At 37.4% G+C, this 27,424-nt stretch overlaps 1 protein-coding gene across 1 annotated transcript in view; it reads left to right on the top strand.

Moving 5' to 3' along the window:
- CAMK4 (calcium/calmodulin dependent protein kinase IV) overlaps positions 1 to 27,424 on the top strand; it is a 213,747-nt gene that overhangs the window by 150,407 nt on the left and 35,916 nt on the right. Inside the window, exon 5 of the mRNA XM_019450514.2 lies at positions 2,949 to 3,021. Coding sequence (XP_019306059.1) covers positions 2,949 to 3,021 — 73 coding nt within the window. The remainder of the gene's footprint in view (positions 1 to 2,948; positions 3,022 to 27,424) is intronic.

Below are 27,424 nucleotides of genomic sequence, written 5' to 3'. Positions count from 1 at the left end.
AGTGCAACAATGGTTTCAGGAGTAGGTTCCTTAATGCCCCTTACCCATTTAGCCCATCCCCCCTCCCACAACCCCTCCAGTAACCCTCAGTTTGTTCTCCATATTTATGAGTCTCTTCTTTTTTGTCCCCCTCCCTGTTTTTATATTATTTTTGTTTCCCTTCCCTATGTTCATCTGTCTTGTCTCTTAAAGTCCTCATATGAGTGAAGTCATATGATTTTTGTCTTTCTCTGACTAATTTCACTTAGCATAATGCCCTCCAGTTCCATCCACATAGTTGCAAATGGCAAGATTTCATTCTTTTTGATTGCCGAGTAATACTCCATTGTATATATATACCACATCTTCTTTATCCATTCATCCATCGATGGACATTTGGGCTCTTTCCTTACTTGGGCTATTGTTGATAGTGCTGCTAGAAACATTGGGTTGCATGTGTCCCTTTGAAACAGCACACCTGTATCCCTTGGATAAATACCTAGTAGTGCAATTGCTGGGTTGTGGTTTAGTTCTATTTTTAGTTTTTTTGAGGAACCTCCATACTGTTTTACAGAGTGGCTGCACTAGCTTGCATTCCCAACATTTTATAGATTTTTAATTTTTTTTTTTAGCGTTTATTTATTTTTGAGACAGAGAGAGACAAAGCATGAACAGGGGAGGGTCAGAGAGAGGGAGACACAGAATCTGAAACAGGCTCCAGGCTCTGAGCTGTCAGCACAGAGCCCGACGCGGGGCTCGAACTCACAGACTGCGAGATCATGACCTGGGCCGAAGTCGGCCGCTTAACCAACTGAGCCACCCAGGCGCCCCTGTTTTATAGATTTTTAAATCCAACTTTTAATAACAGCTTTGAGAACTTACAGCTTCTTGCCACAACATAAAAAAAAAAGGAAGATACTTTGTGAAGAATAACTGTGCTATGTAAGATATTGTTAGTCTAAAAAATTTCAATACAAAATTACAAAAATTGTTGAAATTTTGTCTCTTATATGTTTTGAATTGACCTTTTTCAGGCATATCTTTACCACAAACTTTTGTCAGCTGAAAACATCTTATGCAAGTTGGTACTCTTTAGCAGTATAAAAAATGTGTTTTTCTTGAAATTTTGGGAAGATAGAAATAGAAACAGTGTAGTTTTCTAGTCTTTTGAAATATCCCTATAAGAATAGAGAAACTAGGACAGAAAAACATAAAACTCACAGACAATATCTATAACAAAACCAGGTGACAAGGTTTCCCACGAAACCTTGAAACAAGTGAATGAGGACAAACTAATGACCGTTACAAGAGCCACATAGTATTAGCCTCTAGGTTAGAGGACGTAAGGGGACATTGATAAACCTAAGAAGAGGAGAAGACTCCAATCTCCAAAGCCTCCAAATCACTGAGAAGCAGAATGGGCCAATACAAGAACAGCTGAAATTGTGAGGGCTTTTTGCCATCCAAATCTCTGAGAATCACAAGGATCCCCCTACAATAAGGTCTGAAGGACTTGACTAATACAGTCAAGGCTCTATAAATCCTGGAGGTACTATCTGAAGCCCCCTTGGGTAAATTAGGAGAAACTGCTGGGAAGAGACTCTAATACCCAGAGCAGATGAGTAGAGGTAAAGTTTCAGATAGAGGAGAAGAGATCTCAGAAAGTATGAGGTCATAATTTTGAATGCTTCATGAAAATAATCAGAAAGTCAAGAGACATGAAACTAAAAGATATCCTGACCCATCGTTCTGTCAAAAAGGTTAAGAAAACCAACTTTGCTTAAAAATAAATAGCAACAGACAGGTGTCTCCATTAATTGCAATACAAAATGATTATAAGAGCACAGAAAATTAGCATGTCAGGAGGGTGTGCCCACAAAACAGATGAAAGCATTACATAATCTGCAGAATATTGAAATTAATATTACTTAATACTAAAATTAAGAACATCATAAAGGAGAGAGAAAATATAAGTCAAAAGTAAAAAAAACAAAAACAAAAAAACAAAAAAAGACCTCATAGTGCATGTAACTGCACACCCCAAAGAAGAAAACCAAAGCAATGAAAGCAATGGAAGAAAACAGATATGGGTACAAAGCATTCTAATTCAGGAAAACATTCCTGAAAGCAAAATGAAAAAGACTTAAGTTAAAAGAAAGATTCCTTGAAAAAAAAAAAAGAATGAAAAGAAAGATTCTTTGTCCATATCCATGCAAAAAGAGCAAGTCGTGTATTTGGAATAGAAAGCCAGATGGAGAGAGAGGAGAGGGCAGAAGGAGGGGTGAAGAATGAGGAGCTACATGTAAAAAGAGAATAAGAGATGCATGTAACCAGCCAAACTGTGTGGACCTTATTTGGATGCTGATTCAAACAAACAATTTTTAACATGTCCAAGACAATTGGATATTTGAAACACTGCAGTTTTGAAAATATTAAGGAATTGTAATTTATAGGTATGATAATGGCATTGTAGTTATGAGTTTTAAAAGATCCTTTTTTTTTAGAGAAAACTCCTTATTTATAATGAAATTATGTGATGTCTGATACTTCAAAATTAAAAAAAGAGAATGGAAAATAATTGATTGGATAAATAAAACAGCATTGGCCATGAATTAATAATTATTGAAGCTGTGTAGCAATTACACAGGATGATTCATGGTATGTTGCCTAGTTGGTATATGTTTAACACAATTCTCAATACAAAGTTTAAAAAGAATTTTTTTTGTCCTCAAATAGGATGGACAGTTCAAGCCAAGGCAAGATAAATGTTTTTCATTTTCTTAAACCCAAAATTTCTAGAGTATCAGCTTATGGAAATATTTCCCCTGGTATTATGCTAGCCTGTTGGGGCTGTTTAGATGTATCTTCCTTAACATTAACTTAATTAAACTGTTTTCACATCTACTCCACTGAATGCATATGTCTGAGAAGCATTTCATGGTTATTAGTATTATTTTTTTTTTTTTTAGGATTGTGGAAAAGGGATATTATAGTGAACGAGATGCTGCAGATGCTGTTAAACAAATCCTGGAGGCAGTTGCTGTAAGTATGAAGTGACAGCAGTAGTGTAACTTTTGGTAAACTTTTCTTCTTACAGAATCATCAGTTAACTAGTGTACATCTGTGACCAGCCGTAACATCCACAACAAAACAGTATGCAATACTTTGTAGAATATATGTTGATAAATGTATATTTTCTATTGATTACTCCCTGAGAGATGCAATCCTCCTGTATAATACCATAAGTTTGTTAAAATAATTTCCATTATTATGAAATCCAATCAGACTTTGGTGCTGGTGCCTATACTTGTTCTCTTCTCTTTCTTTCCATTTCTTGAGTTTGTTTCCTTATTGTTTTTGTTATTTGGCAGGGAAGTGGAGGAAGGTTGAATGTGACAAATATAGATCTTGGAGCATAGAGATTATTGATTTTTCTTTCAAGACAAGTAATAAGTCAATTAAAGTTAAAAATACTGACAATTGTATTTTTTAAGGAAAAATATAAGTTAATGTTTCTAACTAGAATAAAGTTTTGAAAGTTGATGATAGAAACATGCATACACATTTACAGAAATATGTAATTTTGAGAAGCTTGTTTGGATTGAATTAATAAGGAAACATTTGCCTAGATGAAACAGACTCCACTGATGAAATTTTTCCCATATGTTTAATGGTGTCTGATATGTGCTGGAACACTTTGGTGATTATTCATTTATTGAATATAAAGTCAGAACAAATTACTCTCTGAACAAACAGGATGAAGCCCAAGCGGAGATATTTATCAGCATTAAAGAGACAAATCTATAAAATATACTCAGAATTAAGATATATTCTATTGTGTGGAGTCAATTATCTAACTAAAATCATCATTCAGTATCTTGAGAAATCAACCACAGTGACAAGATCACATGTCCTGTGAATTTTACCCCAACCAAAACAGAAAGGAGGGAAGGAGGGAAGGGAGCCAAGGAGGGAGAGAAGAAGGAAAGCAAGTAGGAAGGACTCTGATACCTAACTAGCTTGTCTATCATTGATGAAAAGGAAAAACAGTCTTCAGAGTCTCCACAGGACTCCTAGAGATAGCAGATCTATGGTCTGACCAAATCCATGATTGAGTTATCAACACCAAGTTCAATTGGATATATAGCCCAGTCTTTCCAAATTATTCCTTCCTATACAAGTGTTTTGGTCTTTTTGCTATGGTAGGGTATGAAAAGTTTGAAGGTGGAGAGGATGCCCTGGAATTTTACTCTAAATATACAGTGCAGTTCCTGATTATATGAATATTTTATTTCAAATTCATCCTCTTACCATACCCCAAATAACCCCTCCACTCCAGAGTTTTCATCACAAGCAGTGTAGTTACCATCCCTGGTTTCTTAAGCTTGCCAGCTTGGGAATGATTTTTAACTCTTCCATTACCTTCTCTCCTCATAGCCACCTTTCCAACTTCAGTGGGGTCTTCCTTCTACTGCCCCTGAACCTAATCCTGTTCCCTACCATGTGATGACTGCTCCTGAGTGCTTTATTAAACAAACAAGCAAACAAACAACCATTTCTAGTTACTTCCAGTTCCTGTCATTAAATATATAAGTCTAAAATTCTCTTTTTCAGTCCTTGTTTTCATCTTGTCACTTCTGAGTTCAATAATGGCAGTTATTTGTAATTTGAATTTTTAAATTTTTTATTTTTTTTAAATTTAATTAATTTTTAAATTTCCATTTATTTTTGAGAGAGAGAGTGCGAGCGAGCAGGGGAGGGGCAGAGAGGGAGACGCAGAATCCGAAGCAGACTCCAGGCTCTGAGCTGTCAGCACAGAGCCTGACATGGTGTTTGAACTCATGAACCACAAGATCATGACCTGAGCTGAAGTCAGATGCTCAACCGACTGAGCCACTCAGGCGTCCTTATGCCTTTCTTAAATACCCATTTAAAAACTTCGTTTCTCATTACTATATACGATAGGTTATCTATTTAAATAAACATGCTGGCAGTGGCTCACTGTCAATTTATCCAAATCACGCAGGCAGCTGGTATAGCAGTTAAGAGGACTTAGGGAGTCAGAGCTTGGTTCAATTTCTAGATATGTGAGCTTGGGCCCTATCACTAAACACTTCTGAGCCTCAGTTTCCTCATGTAAAATAGGCATAATATTTAACCTAACAGAGTAGTAGAAAAGACTAAAGAAGCTGATAGCAATGTTCAAAAGAGAGGGAAAAGGGCAAGCAACTTCAGACTCAGTATATTCGTATAAAGATGTATTAGATGTTGAAAATCTATACGTACATCCCTACTCCCCAGCTAAGTACTAAAATCAAAAACAATTGACAATAGTCAGTGCTCAATAAATATTTACCAACTAAATAACTGAAAATGCATCAAAATAGAAATAGTCACTATTCTGTGTTTTGTCTTTCTAGATGCTGATACATTTAGTGAAACATGCTTACTATCATTTTTCTGCTCATTTCATATGAAAGAAAGCTTTCTTTATAACTTGCTTTCATTCATGAGATTCTTTTCTGCTCCCTTACTATCATTTAATTCTTTTCCCGTCATTCAAAACACACCTTCTTCAATATGTTCTTTCTGGCTGCTTCCATCCATTTAGGTCAGCGCTTGATTCTTTTGGTTTATCACAGTGGGCATGCTTCAATTTAGTGATACTCAGGTAGCTGAATGAGAGAACTCTGTCCTTATTCAGCGAATGAGAAATGAATGCTTTCATCATCAGACTTTTTCCACCTATTGGAGTTACACCAATTAAGGAATAAAAGGGCCCCCAACAGGGAGGGATGCCCCAGATAGGGGTACCTCACATAGAAAAGAGGGCCTAGACTTCAACTCTATTCCAGATCTTGCAAGATGGATTGATTAGTCTACTACTAATTGTCAATTTAAAGCAAACAAACAAAAAACTTGTTATTCTATCTACTCAGAAAGCTCCAGTTTGAGAAGTTACCGAGCAAAGGGGGGGGGGGGAGGGGGGACAAAAAGAGAAAGAGGCACGCTGAGAAATAGACTCTTAACTCCAGAGAACAAACTGAGGGTTACCGGAGGGGACGTTTGTGAGGAGATGGGTTAAATAGGTGTTGGGGATTAAGGAATGCACTTGTTGTGATGAGCCCCAGATGATGTATGGAACTATTGAACCACTATACTGTATACCTGAAACTAGTATGACACTGTATGTTAACTAACTGGAGTTTAAATAAAAACTTACATAATAAAAAAAAGTACTAAATAAATAAATAAGTAAGACCAAAAAAAAAAAAAAAAAGTAGATTGCCACATTCAAGTCACTCTTTGAAAGAAGTTTTACAAAAATTTTCTCTGATTGCTACAACCAAAGATTAACTTAGAGAAAAAAATAATAATTTTCCTAAATGTTTCCACAGGTAGAATAATCAAGCAATTTAAAACTTGTGGGAAGTGGCTGACATTTATGAAATAGTTTATTGTCAACTACATAGCTATAGATAGCTATAAAAATAGGACAGTTGGGAACTCAAAGTAATCAGTGATACATCTCACATTTCCTCTGGATCACACACTTAGAAGACTATATCTAGGCTGGCTTTTGAAAGCACAGAAGCAGAAAGCTTGAAGATTGAAAAGTTCTTGGGAAATATGTTGTGTGGATAATTATACCTCTTAGGTAACAAATCTCACAATCCTTCCCTTCCTCCCCACTTCATCCCAATTCTTGCCCCAAATATTTCACAGTATTTGTCTGACTGTAATCTTGCTCCTTCTGCTTTTTAGCTTTAAATAGAATTTATGAAAGCTTTTAAAGTGAATGTGAAAGATGTTTCCCTCTTTGAGTTTGAATTCATCCAGTTAGTCTTTGAGGGCAGACAGATCATTAAGCCTTCTTGAGTATTCTATCTTCCCGAAATGAATTCCAGGTAGTCCCAAATTAGATGGTCTAGGTCAATCTGGACAGTTTGGAAGGGTCATCACGTCCTCATATGTCAGAAAGCACAATGCCAAGTCTTAAAGCCCTCCTTTTCCATTTACTTACAAAGATAATCAGGGAATAGTCCAACACCTCTGATGGCTCTTACTGTTGCCACCATCTCCAGTCCTTTTCTTGTTCTCCCTGATATCCTACTGTTCTTCTATTTCCAAAAAGAATTACTGTCTCCTTTTTGCCCCACTCCTGATGCCGCTTTCCATCTTTTTTCTAGCCACAACTCTCTTAGGTATGTCTTAGTTTCAAAGCCATGACTTGAGCACCTGGAGAAACTTGTACATATAGAGTATATATTGAATTTAATAAAATAGAAGGAAATGGTTGAGGAACTTAAACATGTCTGCTGCCCTAGTACATAGAGTTGGGGTTAGAATTATTTTGAAGATTGTGATAATAGGGGTAAAGAGTTACAAACAAAAGCATCTAACCTTTTAAAGTTGTGGAAACCAAAATGGTATCTGAACATTGAAGTAAAACAGGAAGTGGACGTGAAAAAGATGAAATATTCCAGGCTTCTTGTGGTAAAAATTTTTAAAACCTATAACCTCCCCTAAAAAAGGACAGATTTTTAGGGGTTGATTGTGCACACATCCCTGCCTGGAAGGATTATCAACGCAAAGAGGATTTCAAAAAATGACATCTAGTTAATTGTTCTTCTCAGGATTGAGATGAGTGTGTTCACTATTGCAAAAGCTGGTTGAAGTGTCATGGACATGATGTGACTGAATAGATGTGGTCTGATTCTTGTTTGATGACCTCAGATTATAGTCATTACAGATTTATTCATAGCTATTCTGTCAGGTTTCTGCTGATTAGGGCACAAGATTGACAGATTCATTGACTTTGGAGCAGGAGAACTGGCTAATCTTAAGTAAGGGTGGGAAGTATTGTCTAGTTAATGATGGTGGTATCCAAAAACACAAAAAGGAAATAATGTAACAAAGAAGAATACTCACAGTGTCCTTATGAGGTCAGCAAAGGCATGGATTATGTCTGTCTCTATACATGACCTATTAAGATTAATGTGAATAAAAAGAGAGAGAGAAATAGGGGAATTCAGGCTATAAGGGAATATAGTTTTAAGAAAGGTAACAAGTTTTAATTATGTTTAGAAATGCTTATTCCAAGCAGGTTTGTATAGACCATGAGATGAAGGATATTACCATATCATCACAATACCTTTTTGATTTTAAACAACCTTACTCTAATTGGTAATTTGGCCTATTTTCCATTCCTGTGACACTGGAGTGCGCATATATGTATTCTGTTCCTCTGATACTGAATGCTCTGAAAAGCTAAAATTCAGAAAAAGCTGAGCAAAGAATTCTACCACCCACAACGGGGTCTCTAGGAGGACAAGGTCTTCTTTACACCGATATAATTTATGTGCGACAGCCTCTACCTATGGGCTACCAGGGTAGGACTCTCGGCTGGAAAGATTCCTTTGACAGTGATCTCCTTTTAAGAAAGAATGATTGTGTGGGAAATATCAAAGTGTTGTGGTTTGAAGGTGAACAGTGATCTTTTCTTTGTAAGCGTGCTTCTCTCCAAGGATGGTAGAGTGACTAAGGTTAGATTCTACTTAACTATTTCCATGTTCTTCCATTGTTTGTTTATTGGAAGATGGGGACAGGACCATGAAATTTATTTCCTTCCTCTCTGGTAATAGTTCTCTGCCAAAAACTGAAGAATTCCCTGTCTTGAGAGAATGAAGTCCTATTTTGTGTTGCATGTGTATCTACAACTTCTAAAGTCTTTGACCCATAAAAATGAATTTTTATTTTGGGAATGGCCAATTCAGATGTAGTGTTAAAAACATGAACAATTCTCTCAAATAGTCAGGTAGAATATTTTTTCATTTCTAGAAGGAGAGCATTCAAGCAATGTTATAATATTCTGTTAATGTCACTCTTTGAACATGGAATTTTTATTTTCTTATCATTAAATAATTCAGGAACAAATTTTGCAAACGTTTTACAAAATATTTTTATCTGCCTAATAAATGAGAAATATGTGATTCAATGAAGATGTCAAATTAACATACAGGCATAGGCCTAGATCACGGCCTATGCACGTTATACCAGTCATGGAAACAGAAAGGTTAACTTGGTTTTCTTATTTTAATCACTGTCTTCCATCCCATCTCAAGGGTTTAGCTCCTGAATGAGGAATGCTCACAAATGTCCAGTTTACTCACTTTGACTGAGATGTAGAATTTCTCAGTGAGGACAGTGGGAACACTAGTTTCATTTGGGCAAGGCAGCTGTTTATAAGTGGTTGGCATCCCTGGCTGTCTTAACCTATTCTGATTGCTGTCACAGAATACCGTAGGCTGGCTTAAACAATGAACATTTATTTCTCACAGTTCTGGAGGCTGGGAGCTCCAGACCAGATGCCAGCGTGGTCTGATTTTTGGTGAGGGCCGTGTTCCTGATTTACAGACTGATGCCTTCTTTCCACATCCTCACATGGTGAAGTGAGTGAGCTCTGGTTCCTTCATTTTCTTATACAGGCGCTAATCCCTTCATGGGACACCACCCTCAAGACCTGAGATCTAATTACCTCCCACGGCTTCACCTCCAAATACCATCACACTAAGGACTAGGACTTCAACATTTGAATTTTTGGGGACACAAACATTCATCCACAGTATTAGCTTCAATACACTTAATGCCAGGTAGAGACCCAGATGTTGTGACCACAGACAAGAAAAAGAGTTTCACACAATTTCCAATGCATCTAAGTGGAACCTTCTCCTTATTCTGTTTGTTCTCTCTCTCTCTGTCTCTCTCTGTCTCTCTGTCTCTTTCAACCTCTGTCCCTTCCTCCTTTCTTCTCCTTACCTCTCTTTACCTTACAAATTCCAGAGAAACATTACCATCCGAAGATTCAAATGTAAACAACATTTGCAATGCTAGACACCCTAACAATTCCTATTAACTTTTTGGCCTACTTTAAAGAAAATTTTCAGTACCATTATGGATTTCAAAATGTTTTTTTGACCTAGGGCAAGAATATATTCCTCATTCCAATGTCCCACTTTATCATTCTACCTTTTGTAAATGTAACTTAAGGCCCCTCTGTGCTATATCCTGTTTATTTTTAGCTCATAAAAGAAGCATTGGATAAATCTCCTGTATTTAACATGCTGTATATTTAATATTAATCTTCCACAATTCCCAAACCTTGGGATTTCTCCACATTATTTTGCTTAAAGTTTACAGGGCCTGATTTGCCAATTTTTTTTTTCAAGGAAATACCGTCCTATTTATTTTCAATCTGTAAAATTTACCTGGAATGTGAGGGCTCTGCCTACTATGTTATAAACAGTTGGTGGATTAAATAAAAAACTACTTACTTATGTAGTACACCCTTAAAAATAGTCAAAACTCAGATTTTACTAATAGGACATCCAAGTCGTTTAAAAAATATATAGGGGTGCCGGGGTGGCTCAGTCAGTTGAGCGTCCAACTTGGGCTTAGGTCATAATCTCATGGCTCGTGAGTTCAAACCCAATCGGGCTCTGTGCTGACAGCGCAGAGCCTGGAACCTGCTTTGGATTATGTGTCTTCCTCTGTCTCTGCCCCTCCCCTTCTTGCTGTCTCTCTCAAAAATAAACAAACATTAAAAATTTTTTTAAGGGGCGCCTGGTGGCTCAGTCGGTTAGGCGGCCGACTTCGGCTCAGGTCATGATCTCGCGGTCCGTTGAGTTCGAGCCCCATGTCGGGCTCTGTGCTGACAGCTCAGAGCCCGGAGCCTGTTTCAGATTCTGTGTCTCCCTCTCTCTCTCTGACCCTGCCCCGTTCATGCTCTGTCTCTCTCTGTCTCAAAAATAAATAAACGTTAAAAAAATTTTTTTTTAAATTTTTTTTAAATAAAAGGTATATGTAAGTTGCATAATTGTATTGGCAATGTCCACCAGGAAAATGAATAGTTTACACACATAACTTGGGATGCAGACAAGGATTGGTCACATTTAACTGTCTTTTGTTTTCTTTATGGGGCATTTTATACTGAACTGAAAGTATAACAAGACTTTCAGTTCTAAATTTGACCTACATGTTGGAGATTATTGCATTGTCCTTTCTGTGGTCATCGGTTTTCCTCACATTTACTTTTTGTTATTTAAAAGACTGCTTGAATCTTTGGGACCCTTCATGATTTAGAAGAGAAAAACAGGGGCATGGGGTGGCTCAGTCATTTAAGTGTCTGACTCCTGATTTTGGCTCAGGTCATGATCTCACAACTCATGAGATCAAGCCTCGTATCAGGCTCTGTGCTGAGAGTGAAGAGCCTGCTTAGGACTCTCCCCGCACCACCCCCCTCCCCGACTTGCTTGTGTGTGTGCGCTCACGCACACTCTCAAAATAAATTTTTAAAAAAGAGAGAGAAAAACATACATCATATCATAGCATTTCCCCACTTAACCCTCCACTGTCTCCCCATCACACTCACCCTTCTATGTGTGACCCTTAAAGTCCTGCCTGGAGAGTCTCCTCGCGGACCTTATGATTCTCTCTCCATGTGCCTTCATTCATGGCACTTAAGTGACCTTTTATTCCTCCAATATGAGAAATTCTAGTCCTTGGAACTTTGAATTCTTGTTTGAAACTAGAATATAAATTCCCTGAGGGTTTGGACCCCATTGTACTATGTCCAATGTCTGGAATATTTCCGGATACATATTGGGTATTCTTTAAATATTTGTTGGATGATTTGACTGGCCAAAGATTCTTCATTACTTTATTCATTAATTCATTGATACATTCACTCACCACCTAAACAAACTACAAGTGTTTATTGAGCATATACTTAGTCCCTACTGCTGTGGAGTCATGAAGAGACATGTGGCATGTATGTGCCAGGAGTTTATGTTCTTTAGTTCATCACTTGCTAAATACAGAATACTCAGTATGTTAATTTTCTATTACTGACTAACTGCCACAAATTTAACAGCTTAAAACAACTCATTATCTCACAGGTCTGTAGGTGTGAAGTCCAGTGGGCTCTACTGGGTTCTCTGCCTAGAGTCTCACAGGGTGGAAACCAAAGTGTTGGTCAGATGGGCTCTTATCTGTAGGCTCTAGGAAGAATCTGCTTCCTTGCTCAATTCAGGTTGTTGGCTAAATTCACTCTCATGTGGTTGTATGACTGATGTCCCTGTTTCCTTATTTCTTATCAGCCAGGGACTCTCAAAAGCTGCCTGCATTTCTTGGCACATGCCTCCCTCCATCTTCAAAGCCAACTAGAGAGCTTCAACTCCCTGTTTTTCTTTTCTGTTCCCAGCCAGAGAAATTCTCTGCTTTTCAAGGGCACATGAGATTTGATTAGGCCTACCTGAATAATCTCCCTTTTGTCATTTAATTTAATATAATCATGGAAATGCTACCTCATCATAGGCATAGATTCCACCCACATTCACAGGGGAGGGCACTTAATATGGGGGCTAAGTCCATAGAGTGGTCATTCTTAGCATTCTGCCTATTCCACCCAGACCAACCTACTCTTAATAATCAGTGTGTGATGCATGAGGTTTTTAACATAATGCATTTAACCTAATCAACTCCAAACATGGTTTCTGTAGGAAAGTAAATTAGGAGCCCAAAGGCTGACCCAGACACAAGGATAAATTCGAATGTCATTGGTTTTCAGGCCTTTCGGAGACTCATTCACTGGCAAGTGTTTTGGTTTGTTTGTTTTCTAATGTGTAGCACTTATTCTGTGTTCTCATGCTCTTCCTTTTATTCTTTTCTCCTGTTGTTTTCTCCAGGTTTTTATGTTAGGAAATCAATTCTGCTACTTCAAAGCATTAACCACAACAAGTATTTTCAAAGGTCTTCAAAACTATTTGCTGTATCTTAGAAAACAAGCTCAAACACAGATCAGCGATCAAAAAGAAAGAATGACGGCTGAGGCTGAGGCTGAAACTATGTGGCATCTTGGGACACCAAAATATAAATATACAATATACTCTGATACATTTCTTTTTTCGTGGTACTCTCTTTTATTTCGCTTCCCTTAATAATATGTCTTAGAAATCTTTCCATTTATATATTAGTTTGCTATTGCTGCATCACAAATTAAGACAAACTTAAGCATAACACAACACCCATATATCACCTCATAGTTCTGGTAGGACAGAAGTTGGGTGTGACATGACTAGATTCTCTCCATTCCAAAATCAAGGTGTCAGCAGAGCTGTGTTTCTTTCTGGAGGCTCTGTGGAAGAATTTGCTTCCAGGCTCATTCGGTTTGTTGCTCATTCAGAATTCCTTGTGGTTGTCTTGACACTTACCTTCTTTGTCTTCAAGCCTGCAGTGGTGATCACATTCTTCTCATGCTTTGAAATCTTAGACTTACTTTTCTGCCTTCCTCTTCTGCTTTTAAAGGCTCATGCAGTTATGTTGGGCCCATCTGGATAATGCAGAATAATCTCTATATTTTAAGGCCAAAGTGATGAGTAACCCTAACTACATTTGCAAAGTTCTTTTTGCCATGTTATGTAGCATGTTCATAGTCCTGTGGGATTAGAGCATAGGGTCTTCTTAGGGGTCATAATTCTGTCTACTACATTTTGGTGCATATGGATCTTTTTCACTCTTTTCATTGCTACAGGGTAATTTATTTCATACTGTGGTTTCTATAATGTATTTATCCAGGTTCTAGATAGTTACTTAACATTTTTCCAGTTTAAAAAATTATAAATAGTATTATCATGAATATCCTTGCAAGCATATTAACACATAAGTAAAAATATTTCTTTAAGATACATTCTAAGAAGTGGCTTCTATGAGACAAAAAAATATATTAATTTGGGGCACCTGGGTGGCTCGGTTGGTTGAGCGTCTGACTTCAGCTCAAGTCATGATCTCACCGTTGTGAGTTCAAGCCCCACATCGGGCTCTGTGCTGACAGCTCAGAGCCTGGAGCCTGCTTCAGATTCTGTGTCTCCCTCTCTCTGACCCCCCACCACTTGAGCTCTGTCTCTCTCTCTCACCCTCTCTCAAAAATTAATTAACATTAAAAAAAATAATTTTATACATTTTATAGTTGCTGCTAAATTGCAAGGCTTTACCAATCTGCAATCCTGCCAGTGGTATGAGTCTGCCTCTTTACCAACATATGCATCTAACCAATCCTGGATAACATCAGTCTTTTTTTTTGGAGGGGGGAGTAATATATGTGGTAAAAATAATTCATTATTTTGATGTACTTTTTCTAATTATAATACTAAAATGTCATGAATATTTCCTGGGTTTACAGGACATTTTCAATCCTCTGTGAGTGGGTCATCATATTCTTTACCTTTTCCTATTTCTTGCTCTCTTTGCAATGATTTTTGTTTTTGTTTTTGTTTTTTTTTTCTTTTCTTGGTATCTAGGAGCTCCTTATATATTCAAATTTTAATCTGTATCATACCTATCTTTATATGTAATCTGTATCATATTGATAGATGAATGAAGTAAATGTTTTTTCCTAGTTTTGCTTTGCTTATGCTATCTTGTGCAATTTTCATTTTTTATAGTGATTTGAACTGGGGTTTTTTTTTTACATTTTAATTTAAATTCCATTTAGTTAACATACAGTGTAATGTTAGTTTCAGATGTACAATGTAGTGATTCAACATGTCCATAAACATCCAGTGCTCATCACAACAAGTGCACTCCTTAATCCCTATCATCTATTTTACTCATCCCCCCCAACTGACCTCCCCATTGGTAACCGGTAGTTTGTTGGATTAGACAATTCCATACATCTTGCTGTGCTCAGTATGATAAATATAGTTACCATCTGTCACCATTCAGTTATCTCAATATTATTGACTATATTTCCTCTGCTCTACTTTCATCCCCATAACTTATTTATTTTATAACTGGAGCTTTGAACCTATTAATCCCCTTCACCCCTCCAACCCCCTCTCCTCTCACAACCACCAGTTTGCTTTCTGTATTTATGATTCTGTTTCTGTTTGTTTTATTATATATATATAATATATATATATTATATATATATATACACACACACATATATATATGTGTGTATATATACACACACAATATATATAATATATACACACACACACACACACACACACACACACACACACACACATATATATATATATTACATCTTCCTTATCCATCCATCTATGGATGGACACTTAGGTTGCTTCTATATCTTGGTGTGAGTTTAGTGAGCTTATGTGTGCATTTATATTTTTAGTTCTTCTGGTGGATTACTTTTCTAACTTTAAACAATATCCTTCAACTTCTATTTTATGTTTCATTAAACTTAAGCAGTATATATCATCTTTCCACTGAGAAAAAATAAGGAAAGTAACATACATACGATTCCTTTTATTTATCTCCACCTTCAGATTCTCTCTTGTCATGTCTCTGTTTTACATTGGTAAGGGTTATATCATTTATATTTACTTATCTTATGTATTTGTTTGGGTTCAACATTTAAATGGTCTTGATGCTCATCACTAGCCCTTTATCACATTTTTTTCTCTTTAACTTATTACGTGGCTGAATGTATTCATTCAAGTAGTTGAGTTTTTGTCTCTCTTTGTGTCTTTTTGATTTTTCTGTTTGCAGAAGGACGTAGCAGCAATATATCCCCTGAATTCTTTCATGACTTTTATGTCCACTTTATACTTGGAGGACATATTGTAATATTTGCAGGACACCTGGCTCTCACCTCAGAAATCTGTATGCATTCCTCTGTGGTCTCCTTGCACTGAAAGCTGCCTTGCAAAAATCTGACACCACCTTGATATTTCCCTTCGTAGAGATGGTCTGCTTTCTTCTGCCTACAGGTCTAAGAATCCTTTCTTCATCCTTGAAAGTCAATAACTTAAGCAGTTGTGTGTCAGTTTCCCCAGCTCTTTTCCTGTGAGGAAAACAGCACTAGCATTTCCCCCCATCTTACAGTTGTGCACCAAACCACAGCTCAGAACAGCTGTACAAACAGTGGAACCAAAGTTGTTACAACTCCCAGCCTAGTCTAGGCCTGACCACATTGCCTGGCATCTGTACAAGTCTTCTTTATTGGCCTTTGGGATTCTGGGTCTTTTAAGTTTCAATGTGCACAAAAAGTCTAATTTAAGCAATCTTGTGGGCTTTTGATAATTTCCTATACTTATCTCTTTAAGTCAAAGCAGATGGAACATTTGAGCTATTTTGGTTTCTGTAACTCTCTGGCCCATTTCTTATGGAACTTCTGAACCCTTATCTAAGGTTCTTCCTCCCCCTTCATTCACCTATAAGAAATTCTGAAGCTAAATACATGTCTTTGTTTTCATTTTTCTTTTTCTGAGAGACAGAAGTTCAGAATTTCAGCAAATCTACTTCCTTCCCTGTGCTCTGTGCATTTTCTACCACTGCTGTATAGTGGTAGCTACCCTGTATTCTGCTTTGTTGTACATGGGCCCTGTCTCCTGAAAGAGGCAGATTATCTCTAAGCTAGGAATAATGATTTATTCTCCTGTATCTGTCATCCTTTTCCTCTGCCTTCTCCCCTCCTTACAAGCACACAAACAACACCTTATACCCCAGTGTACTCATAGCACATAACAAACACAATACATATTCACTGACTTGAATCCAATTGTTTACAAAAAAACTTGTTTAGGATCCCAGCATTTTGAGTGCTAGGAATATTTTAGAACTAGCCATGATTTCTAAAAGACAGTGGGACTTCAAATACATTTAATAATTCAATAAACTTAAGTCACATTACCTTCAAAAATCACACCACTTTAAAAAATGATTAATCCAGTTTTGCAGGAGAGCACTTTTCGTGGAATATTATGTATTTTAAAATCTAAATGTACATCGCATATTTCCATATGTTTTGGAACAGATATCTAATTTCATAGAGCTTGACATGCTGATAGATACAGGGAGAAATAATGTTGAAAAACACAATTTCTCACACATACACTTTGCATTCTAGTCTTGGCTTCTACTCCTCACACTTTAACCTGGAAGCACTTACATTTTTTCATGAATAATATATTGAACGTGTCATAGGTTCTGACAATCTGTGTAATCTATCCTTTGAAATACTCCTTTGAATGTTTGAATTCATCCAAAACTACAATATCCAACTTTTAAATTATCTTCCTGCTTTTGCCTGTGAAATTATTGCTATAGAGACTTAGCCACGCTCAGGGTTTAATGGCTCTGGATCCTACAGAATTCCAGAATGCCACCTTATTTTAAGTTGAATATCATTGAGAAAGAGCCCTATTACACACTGATTCACAATGTTCATACTTTCTGTTTATGCATATAGTAGGCCATTTGGTAGAGGCTAAATGATTATGCTATCTTTTGCTAGAAAGCAGAAAGAAGAATCTTGAGAGGAAGATTCTTCCTCTCAAGTCACATGTGTGACTACCTTAATAGTAGTAACACCAGCCATCACTACCATGTGTTACTGACTGTGGACCAAGCTTTAGGGTGTCTGGGTGGCTTAGCTGGTGAAGCGTTCAACTTTGGCTCAGGTCATGATCTCACAGTCTGTGAGTTCAAGCCCCACATTAGGCTCTGTGTTGACAGCTCAGAGCCTGGAGTCTGCTTTGGATTCTTTGTCTCCCTCTCTCTCTGCCCCTCCCCGCCCTCATGCTCTGTCTCTGTCTCTCTCTCTCTGTCAAAAATCAATAAGCATTTTTTTTAAAAAAGTACTTACTGTAGACCAGCTTTAGCTAAAAACTTCATGTGCATCAGTTTACTTAATCTTCATACCTATAAGACTGTCTAATTATATTAACTTAATCTTCATACCTATAAGGCTGTCTAATTATTATTAATTTCACAGATAAAGAAACTGAGACTCAGAAAGATTAGGTAACTTTCCCAAGGTCATATAACTGGCTCATGGCAGAGTCAGGACTGGAACACAAAATCAAAGATGACTTCAGAGTTTATGCTCTTAGGTCCTCTGCTGTCTGCCTACCCTACCGTACCATGCTATAAATTATGTTGGACCCAAAGCCAGAGACACTGATGACCAGAGACCTAAGCACGGCAAGAAGTCAAGGGCTAGCAGTGAAACGAGGCAAGCAAGGTACATCCACTTTAAAGATCACATAGCAGGAAAAAACTCACATTTTTAAAAAAAGACACAGGTGCTTTGCAGCAGGTGTACCTCTTAGGTTTGCTTCTGCTTTTTTACTCTTGGATTCAGTTCTTGAAAGCTACTTGTTTGACATAATGAGAATCACTTTACATGCTATAATTAAAAAATTAAATCTGTCTCAAATAAATTAAGAATATGTGCAAATGCATATTCCATTCTTTTTAGGACAAGTGGAGGTGGGAATAAGAATAGCTCCACAGATGTAACTCTTCCAGGTGTAGGCAGCTCTATAACTTAATCAATACCCAGAATGACGGTAACATCAAAAGTGAAACATCCCCAGTGTGAGTCAGTGGTAAGAAACTGGATAGAAGACTACTTATTCAATTCTTTGTAGCTACATTCAACTTCCACTTAATTATTGTATTTCTTTACAAGTAGTTGACCTTTTATGCCAGTTTTTGAGGGGCACAAATGTAGTGCAGTACTCCTGGGCTGATTATTCAGGCTGGTCTTAACTGGCATACTCAGCTCCAGAGCCTACTGATGACTACAGGCTGATGCTTAAATAGCAGCTCCCGATGCTTTCAAATATCATGAAGAGCTTTGGGGGTAGGATATACTGTCTCCATTTACCATAAGCCACTGCTCCCCAGCCTAGTGAGTAAGACCACAGACTCCGGGCCAGACTATTTAAATTCAAATTCCAGAACTGCTACTAATTGTATGAGCTTCAGCATGTTATTTAACTTGGCTGTTCTTAATGTGTAAAATGGAGATAATGGAATTATACATAAAAATATTATATATAGGATTAATATGATACACCTAGGATATAATAGGATTGGTATATGTGGTAAATTACTTGGAACAGTGCCTGTCACATAGGAAGTGCTATAGAAAAGTTGTTAAATAAAAATATTTAAGTTCAAATGGGAGTTCCAAGCACTTCACTCTCGTATTATTCAACCCTCCTTTAGAAGTATTTGAGTTTGAGATTCCTAAATAATCTCTTAAAGTCTGAACTGGCTCTAGGATTCTTACAGTAATCCTTCAGAGAGGGCTTTAAAAGAATTTGCGTGTAAAACACCTTGCTTATCTAAATTTATTATAATCCGAAACATTGTTTAATAAGACTTAATATCCTGGAAAGGCACTTGATGTTTTTTAAAGTATATATGAGTTGAGGCCACTTAAGGCTTAGAAGGAACTTCAACATAGTGAAACCCTCAAGAGTTTGATAAAATTGTATTTTCTATTCTTTAAATAAAATACCACAGAACACAATAGATCATTTGATCATTTTATAAAGATCAAGAGATTTTATAATTGTCATAAAGCATAGAGAATCTCTGAACAATCACCATATACAGGCAAAGTTGATTTACTTTATAATTTTATGAAGCATTACTGAAACATTTTAATTACTAACTGGACTGTTGATACTAGTACTTAAAAACTAGTAACCTTCCATATAATTCCTCATATCAACTCTTTAAGAAGGTTGCTTTAATGATATACTTATAGAATAATTATACCTTTCATGTATTTAGCATTTTTTTCCTATTTTGGTAAATGTTCATTTTTATTATCAATAAATCTTAAGAGATTTAGAAATAATAAATTAAACATTGCATAAGTAGACTATAATAAATAAGCACATCATCTTTACTTGGAAGGAAATATGGCCTTTAATGGTTAAAACATTGATTCACCTATTTTGTAGATTTAAGAATTTTTGAGACGATTATCTCCAAGCCAAGCGCTATTGCCTCTCTTAAACATAATATGATTTTTATCTTTTATATCTCTACAACTTTGGCTGCACTTCACATCTGGCACTTCTCTCAAGCACTCCTATGGGCTCACAAAAGGGGAAGAAATTCTTTCTAACCAAGGAGCAAGCTGAAACTATTTTTTCTTTACTATAGTATGAAACCTCAGAAACTTATAAATGAGTACCATAGAAATTTTGATCAACATTAAACTAAGTGCAGAGTTTCTTGCCGTTGTCATTCTTTCTTTCCCTAGCAGCTTTAACTGCATTAACTGGTAGCAGTTATGAGTGGCAGTAATAGGTTCAAAATGGTCTCAAATACTGAGGATAATTCCAATTTTAGGTATCGGATAGAATATTATTTAGAAACATTTCAAATGTCTGGAGTAACGTTGACATTGTCTGCTTCTGGCCAAGATGGAATAAAAGGGACTAATTTACACTCTTTCTGAAACACAAACCAAAAACTCTGCATCATGGTTTCCAGACATTGAATATCTGGCAGCCCAGGACAGTGATCCTTGAAAAAGGGGGCACAAGTAATATGAGTCCCACAATTACCTGAAGAGAGTTTCCAGGCTGCCATATAGGGAGGGAGAAACCAAGAGCCACCCTGAAATCTCCCTGGGTTGAGGAGAAAGAATAGAGTCTGAGAGGTCAAGGAGACCAGAGTTCACAGAGCAGAGTGCCCTAGAGGAGAAAGCTGCTCTGAGAGAAATCTCTGGAAAGCTGCAGATACTACTCCCCCCAGGTCTTCTGCAGAGTACTGATCCACATGTGCATGTGAGAAGGCCAGGGAAAGAACCACAGAGCAGAGGGAACAATGCTTGCAGCACACTTAGGGTTGAGAAGAGTCTGTGTTTCCAATAGAGTAGACGAATTTAACAAAGTTTAAAAGCAAGCCTCAAAAGTATCACACTGTTTACAAGTAGTGTAACTTAACTGCACCCAGTTAAGAATCATAATGTCTATCACCCAGTCAAAATTATGAGAAATGCATGCAAAAAGCACATCCATAGTGAGACTGGCTGAAAGCAGGTGGAAAAAATGAATCAAGAGGAATATCCTTAGAAATGACACAAGTGAAAGAAATAGTATATAGAGACATTGAAACAGTTGCTGTAACTGTGTTCCATGTATTCAAGAGGGTAGAGGAAAGACTGAGGATGTAAAATACATGTTCAAAAAAAAGACCAAAATCAAACATCAGGAGATGAAAACTGTGACAAAATGTTTACTGGATGGAATGAACAGCAGATTAGACATTTCAGAATTAAAAGTGAACTTTAAGACATAGCATTATCCAAGGTGTAACACAAAGAAAAAATGACATCAGTAAGCTTTGGAACAACTTCAAATATATGTTTGAAGATATAGATATAGATATAGATATAGATATAGATATAGATATAGATATAGATATATCACAGGAATCATTGAAGAATGATGGGGGATTGAATATTTAAAGAAATAATATGCAAATTATTCCAAACTTAATGAAACTTATAAAGCCACACATCCAAGAATCTTAAGAAATTTCAAGCACAAGGAGCATGAAGAATGTGATACCAAGGCACAGCATATTCAGTATTCTTAGAACTAAAATAAGATACCATAAAAAGCATCCAGAGAGTATTCCATTGTGTATATAAACCACAATTTCTTTATCCATTCATCAGTTGATGGACATTTAGGCTCTTTCCATAATTTGGCTATTGTTGAGAGTGCTGCTATAAACATTGGGGTACAAGTGCCCCTATGCATCAGTACTCCTGTATCCCTTGGGTAAATACACAATGGAATACTATGTGGCAATGAGAAAGAATGAAATATGGCCTTTTGTAGCAACATGGATGGAACTGGAGAGTGTGATGCTAAGTGAAATAAGCCATACAGAGAAAGATAGATACCATATGGTTTCACTCTTATGTGGATCCTGAGAAACTTAACAGAAACCCATGGGGGAGGGGAAGGAAAAAAAAAAAGAGGTTAGAGTGGGAGAGAGCCAAAGCATAAGAGACTGTTAAAAACTGAGAACAAACTGAGGGTTGATGGGGGGTGGGAGGGAGGGGAGGGTGGGTGATGGGTATTGAGGAGGGCACCTTTTGGGATGAGCACCGGGTGTTGTATGGAAACCAATTTGACAATAAATTTCATATATTGAAAAAAAAAGAATTAAAGAAAAAAAAAGAATTTAAAAAAAAAAAGCATCCAGAGAAAAGACGCATTATATCAGAAGAAGAAAGACAAGGATGACATTAAATTTTCATCAGAAATAATGCAACTAAGTGGCGCCTGGCTGACTCAGTCGGTTAAGTGTCCACCCCTTGGTTTCCGCTCAGGTCATGATCTCACAGTGTGTAGGATTAAACCCCACATCAGACTCCTTGCTGACAGCACAGAGTCTGCTTGGGATTCTTTCTCTCCCTCTCTCTCTGCCCCCTGCCTTCCTCACCGGCATGTACTTATGTGCTCTCTCACTCTCTCTCTCTTTCAAAATAAAGTTAAAAAAAGAGAAAGAATGCAAATAAGAGACATCAAAGCATTACTTTAAAAAAGCAGCCTGGTGTTCTAAACTTGGTGAAAATAACTTCCAAAAGTGAAGGCAAAATAAGGCCTTTATTCGTCATACACAACCTAATAGAATTCATCACTAGCATACATACTATACCAGAGTAGATTTGGTTATGCACTATAAAATGGAGCTGACCAGTCTATGCTTTATTCACTTTCCAGCCCGCTGTCCAAGGACAGCTATATTGTTTAATATTGTCTTAAACAAAGAGCAGGATGAGTTGAGTTCACCAAGTTTCTTGAACACAGAGCCACACAAGGTTATGAATTGGGATGGACATAGGACATTCTAATCCAGAGGGATTAGGAGAGATTTCCTATCACAGCCCTGATAGTTTTACCATTTCATTTGTTTAACAAAAACAAGTGCCAGTATGTGGTAAACCTTAGAATGAGTTCTAGCTGTTCCCTGGGGTTTTGTGTCTGTTCGTTGATGCCTGTCATAGAGCCTCATTCAGCCCATAATTCTGATCATTCATTCATTCACTCTTTCATTGATTTTTTCACAGACATTTATCGAAAACATACCAGACCTTTTGCCTAGAGTCTGTGGGTACAAAGGTGAATAAAATAACCCCTTCTCTCAAGGAATTTATCTATTACTTTGATAGACAAGTACACAATTATATCAGAGTATTAGAGTATTACAGGGATATGAAGAAAAATGCTGCTGGGAGAGGCAGAGAAAGTGATATTTGCTTTGCTGGGGAGAAATCACACAGAGGAAATGGTGTATAATCTGGGTTATGAAGTAGAATTCCAGGTACTATTGCCATGTTAACAAATTATCCCCAAATACCAGCTTAAAATAACCACTTTATTGTACTCACATATTCTCTGTGTCAAGACTTTAGACAGGACATGGTGGGAATGACGGTTATCTCTGCTCCATAACGTCTGGAGTTTGGGCTGGGAGACTCAAAGGTTTAGTGGTTTGATGTCTGGAAACAGGAATCAGTTACAGGTGTCTTCACTCACATGTCTGGCCGTTGAAAGGTCTGCCACACAGGACCTCAGCAGGGACTATCAACTGGAAAAGCTATACATGGCTTCTGTGTGTTGCCCAATGTTCTTAAAGCAATGCAGCCATAGGATTGTAAGACTTTTTGTGTGGCAGCTTAGGGATCTAAAAATAAGGATTTAGCACACAAGGTAGAAACTGCATTGATTTTTTATGATCTAACCTCAGAAGATACACACCTTCACTTCCACTGCATTCTGTTGGTTTCCAACAAGTCACAGACCAGATTCAAGGAGAATTAGACTCCACCTCTAGATGGGAGGTGGCAACATTCTGGAAGAGCATTTGGATGTGTAATATTGTTGCAAGAATCTTTAGAAAATACAGTTTGGCACATGAAAGCTTATTATTACCTAGGAACCAAGTGGGAATATGTATGGCATGATTTAGGAATAGTAAGTAAGGCTGTGGGTGTAGTCAGTGCATGATAAGAATGTCCCAGGATAATGCACAGTGAGAAATTGGGAGCAAATTTTGAAGGGCCTTTTTTTCATACTGAAAATACTAGACTTTAACTTATAGGCAACGAGGAGCCCTTAAGGGTGGGTTGTTTTTGTTTTTAAACTAGAGGATTGAAATGAGTTAATGTGTGTTTCAGAAAGATGATCTAGGTGTAGGGATGTGGGCGGGGGTGGTTAGGAGACAGATGTTCATAGTGCAGGTAGAGAATATGAAGGCTTACGTACTCAGTGGTGACAGGGTAAATGGAAAGACTAGATGTGGGATGTATTTTGGAGGTGGAATTATGACTGACCAAGACTACCGAGAGAAAAGAGGACTGAAATAAATGGGAATGCCTAAGAAGCGCCAGCACTTGGCTGCTTTGCTGCAGGTGCATTCCTCCAGCCCTGGGATGCTCTACAGATCAAGCTTACATGGATCTCACAGCCGGCCAGTCCTAATCATGCCTGTTGATCCGGTCATGGGAGATGGTAGTCACCTACTGCTTTTCCCATACATTCTGTTGACAATGCTGAAGGCGTCACAGGTTAGAGGTCAAGCGTAAAGACAAGGGTAGCAGCAGGTCTCCAGAGCAGTTATGACACAAAGGTAGAGTATTCACTCTGAAGTTCTTACTTAAATTTTTATGTGTTGATTCTGAATTTTCTGAGCAGTGGAGAAGAGCAAATTCATGCCGTTTAATTTTTCTTTGCAAAGGAGAGCTGTGATCAGAATACCGTTTTCTTTTTTTAATGACTGGCTCTTTTTTGTCCTGTTAGATTTTTAAAGAGATTCAAACTTCCTCCTACCAACTCCTGAGACATTATCAATTAGCCACACACAGCCCATTGAACACAGCATAGCTGTAATTAAACTAAATTACTATGCAGTAGCTTTCATTACACAATGACACAGTTTTTGTTAGGACCATAGAGAGAGTTTAATTACATGTCTAGACACCCCCTGAATTCAGAGCAGCAGTATTGTCTTTTTCTGTTTAAAAGAGAGTTTCGGCTTTTGGTGATTGCATTTTTTGAAAGACCAAATGGTAAGATATATTAGGGGTTCTTTATTTTTTTTAATTCCACATTCTACTTTCATGCATATGTGATTTAGGAGCCATTTATACATCTGTGGATATATTTTCTAAGAAAAATGCATAGATTTTTCACTCTTTGAAAATCTTTGATATTTGATATACATTTTACTTAATCCAAAAGCTTTCTTTCTCTAATATACCTGCAAATATCCACTTGACTTATTAACATATAAAGCATGTAATCTGAAGTACAGTCATCTATTATAATATTTCCAGCTTCCTCTTCCTTGTGAGGAATTTCAACACTTTGCCTGAGCATAGAGTGCTTTCTACCTTTATCCTCAGTCCCGCTCATTCAAGCCTCTCTGTAGACTCTATTCTCTCTGCTGGACCAGAGCACACAGGTTCAGGAGCTCCTGTGTTTCTTTTGTTCCCCAACCTGATCTCTTCTTTCTCGTTACAGAAATGTGTTTGCTGCCTCTTTCTCTGTAACTCCAGATGATTTTTGGACCTTTCCCCCAGTTACGTACCATCTCCTGAATACAGCTTCCATTTAATTGGCCAAGCCTTTCCATAGCCTCCATTCCTTAATTCTCATCTCTCCTGAAATCTGGCTGTATGCATTGGAAATAAGAGGGTGAAATTATCACATGCTTACCCTTTCTAAGCATTCTCAACAGCCCCTTGGAAAGTTGTCCCACAGCATGCACTTGCTCCAGTCTTATATACAAAAACCTTTTATTTATGGATTTATTTGTTGATTACATGTACATTGTTTCAGATTTCATTTTTGTACTCTTTTAGCATGAGACTTGTCTGTTTAAATCAGGACACATCACTTTTTCCATTAATTTTTTGCATGTATAATTTAAAATGATAATCTTTCATTTAATAATTGCTCTTGAAAACAATGATAAGTGTTTCATTGAAGAGTGAATGTTTTGGATTTGGGGTTGAATCTAAGGAAAATAGTATAGATAAAATTATACTTGCCACCAGTACTATCTAGACCACTCTTGTAAATGTGTACTTAGTAGACTTCTGTAACATGCACATATATAAATAGACAGGAAAATGAACTTCCAGCCTGTTGAAAGTATCCCTGTTCCCTCACTCTGACTTTGCACATGAGGAGACTCATACCAAAATCAGAAACAAGAGCTGGAGTATGACGGTTTTTCATGACCTCTTTGCCTATCAAGTGTTCTAATCTTGACACCTCAGGTTTCCCTACCCAGTGGCATTCCTAATTATCCTCTCTGTCAGCATCCTGCCCCTTTTCTCCATGACATTGCTACTCCAAAATTCCCATCTTTGTTTTATCCAGACACTCCTAAGCCACACCCCAAATCTAAAGCAGAGATGCTCCCATGGGACACTTACCACAGGGACAGCACAGGCTCAGTGCTCTTCAAGGGCACCACTGCAGGGCCCAGCAGGACACCTTCATTTACAAACAGACGACTTTGGCTTGCCCACTGTTCATTAACGTGTCATTACACCTGGCCAAATCACTATTCACTTCCATTTTCTCACACTGACAAGTCCAGTTTTTGAATGTTTCAGACATAAAGGAAACTGAAGAGAAAACTAACAGATGAATTTTCAGCTGTCTTTGCCCAAGCTCCCCTGAGTAGGCATATGTTGTGTTGGATATTCAGATCAACTTCAAAGGATGTGAAGAAATTAATTCAGCCATAACTATCAATGCTACCTTAGAAGAACAAAAACTATATAAGTATTCAAGATGTCATTATGAGGTTGACACCCTTTTGCCTTATCTTACAATTAAAATGTTCTTGTTGGGTTTTGGCTTTTCCCAGAGTGATGCTGTAAATCTCATAGCACCTTTGAGGTGGCTAAGTATTATTATCCAATCAGTGTAGATGGCACAGATGCTATGCCTTATTTCAGTTAAATGTATCAAAGTGATGTTGCTATGGAAATATAGTGCCACAATGTAGGCACAAAATTTTAACTTCTATCAAAGATTAATAATGGCAAATGAGTATCCTTTGCAGATTATGACCATTCTTTGAGTATCTATAAGTTAATGACTCAAAAGTAGAACAACATACATGTCTATAGGAAAATTGAGTTTATCAATCATTCAAAAAAATTTCTTGAGTACATATTTAGTACCTGGCACTGTGCAAGAAACTAGATATCTGAGGAACCAGATCCAAATTTCCTTGTCTTCCTGGGTTTTCAGTCTAGCGAGGGAGGCATCCTAATCATAAAGCTTGCAAAGAAATAGGCATGTTGTAAAGAAAAGTAGGAGGCATCCATGAAGGCACATAAGTGTGGGCACATGTTAGTTTGGAAATACAGATACGGCCTCCCTGAAGAATTGACATTATAGTTGAGGCCTGAGGATGTGGGGGCTGGCCAGGTAGAAACATGTAAAAAAGCATTCCAGAAAGTGAGGGCAGTCAGAAAGGGATGCTGAGATGGGGGTAGGGGAGGGAATGGGGCTTGAGAGAAATTGAAAGAAAGTCAGTATTGGAAGAACAGAGCAAGAAAGGGGGA

The sequence above is a fragment of the Panthera pardus genome, unplaced genomic scaffold (genome assembly GCF_024362965.1).
Source record: "Panthera pardus isolate Hobbes unplaced genomic scaffold, ASM2436296v1 HiC_scaffold_2, whole genome shotgun sequence".
Lineage (NCBI taxonomy): Eukaryota > Metazoa > Chordata > Mammalia > Carnivora > Felidae > Panthera > Panthera pardus.
This window is presented reverse-complemented; position numbering and strand designations above follow the sequence as displayed.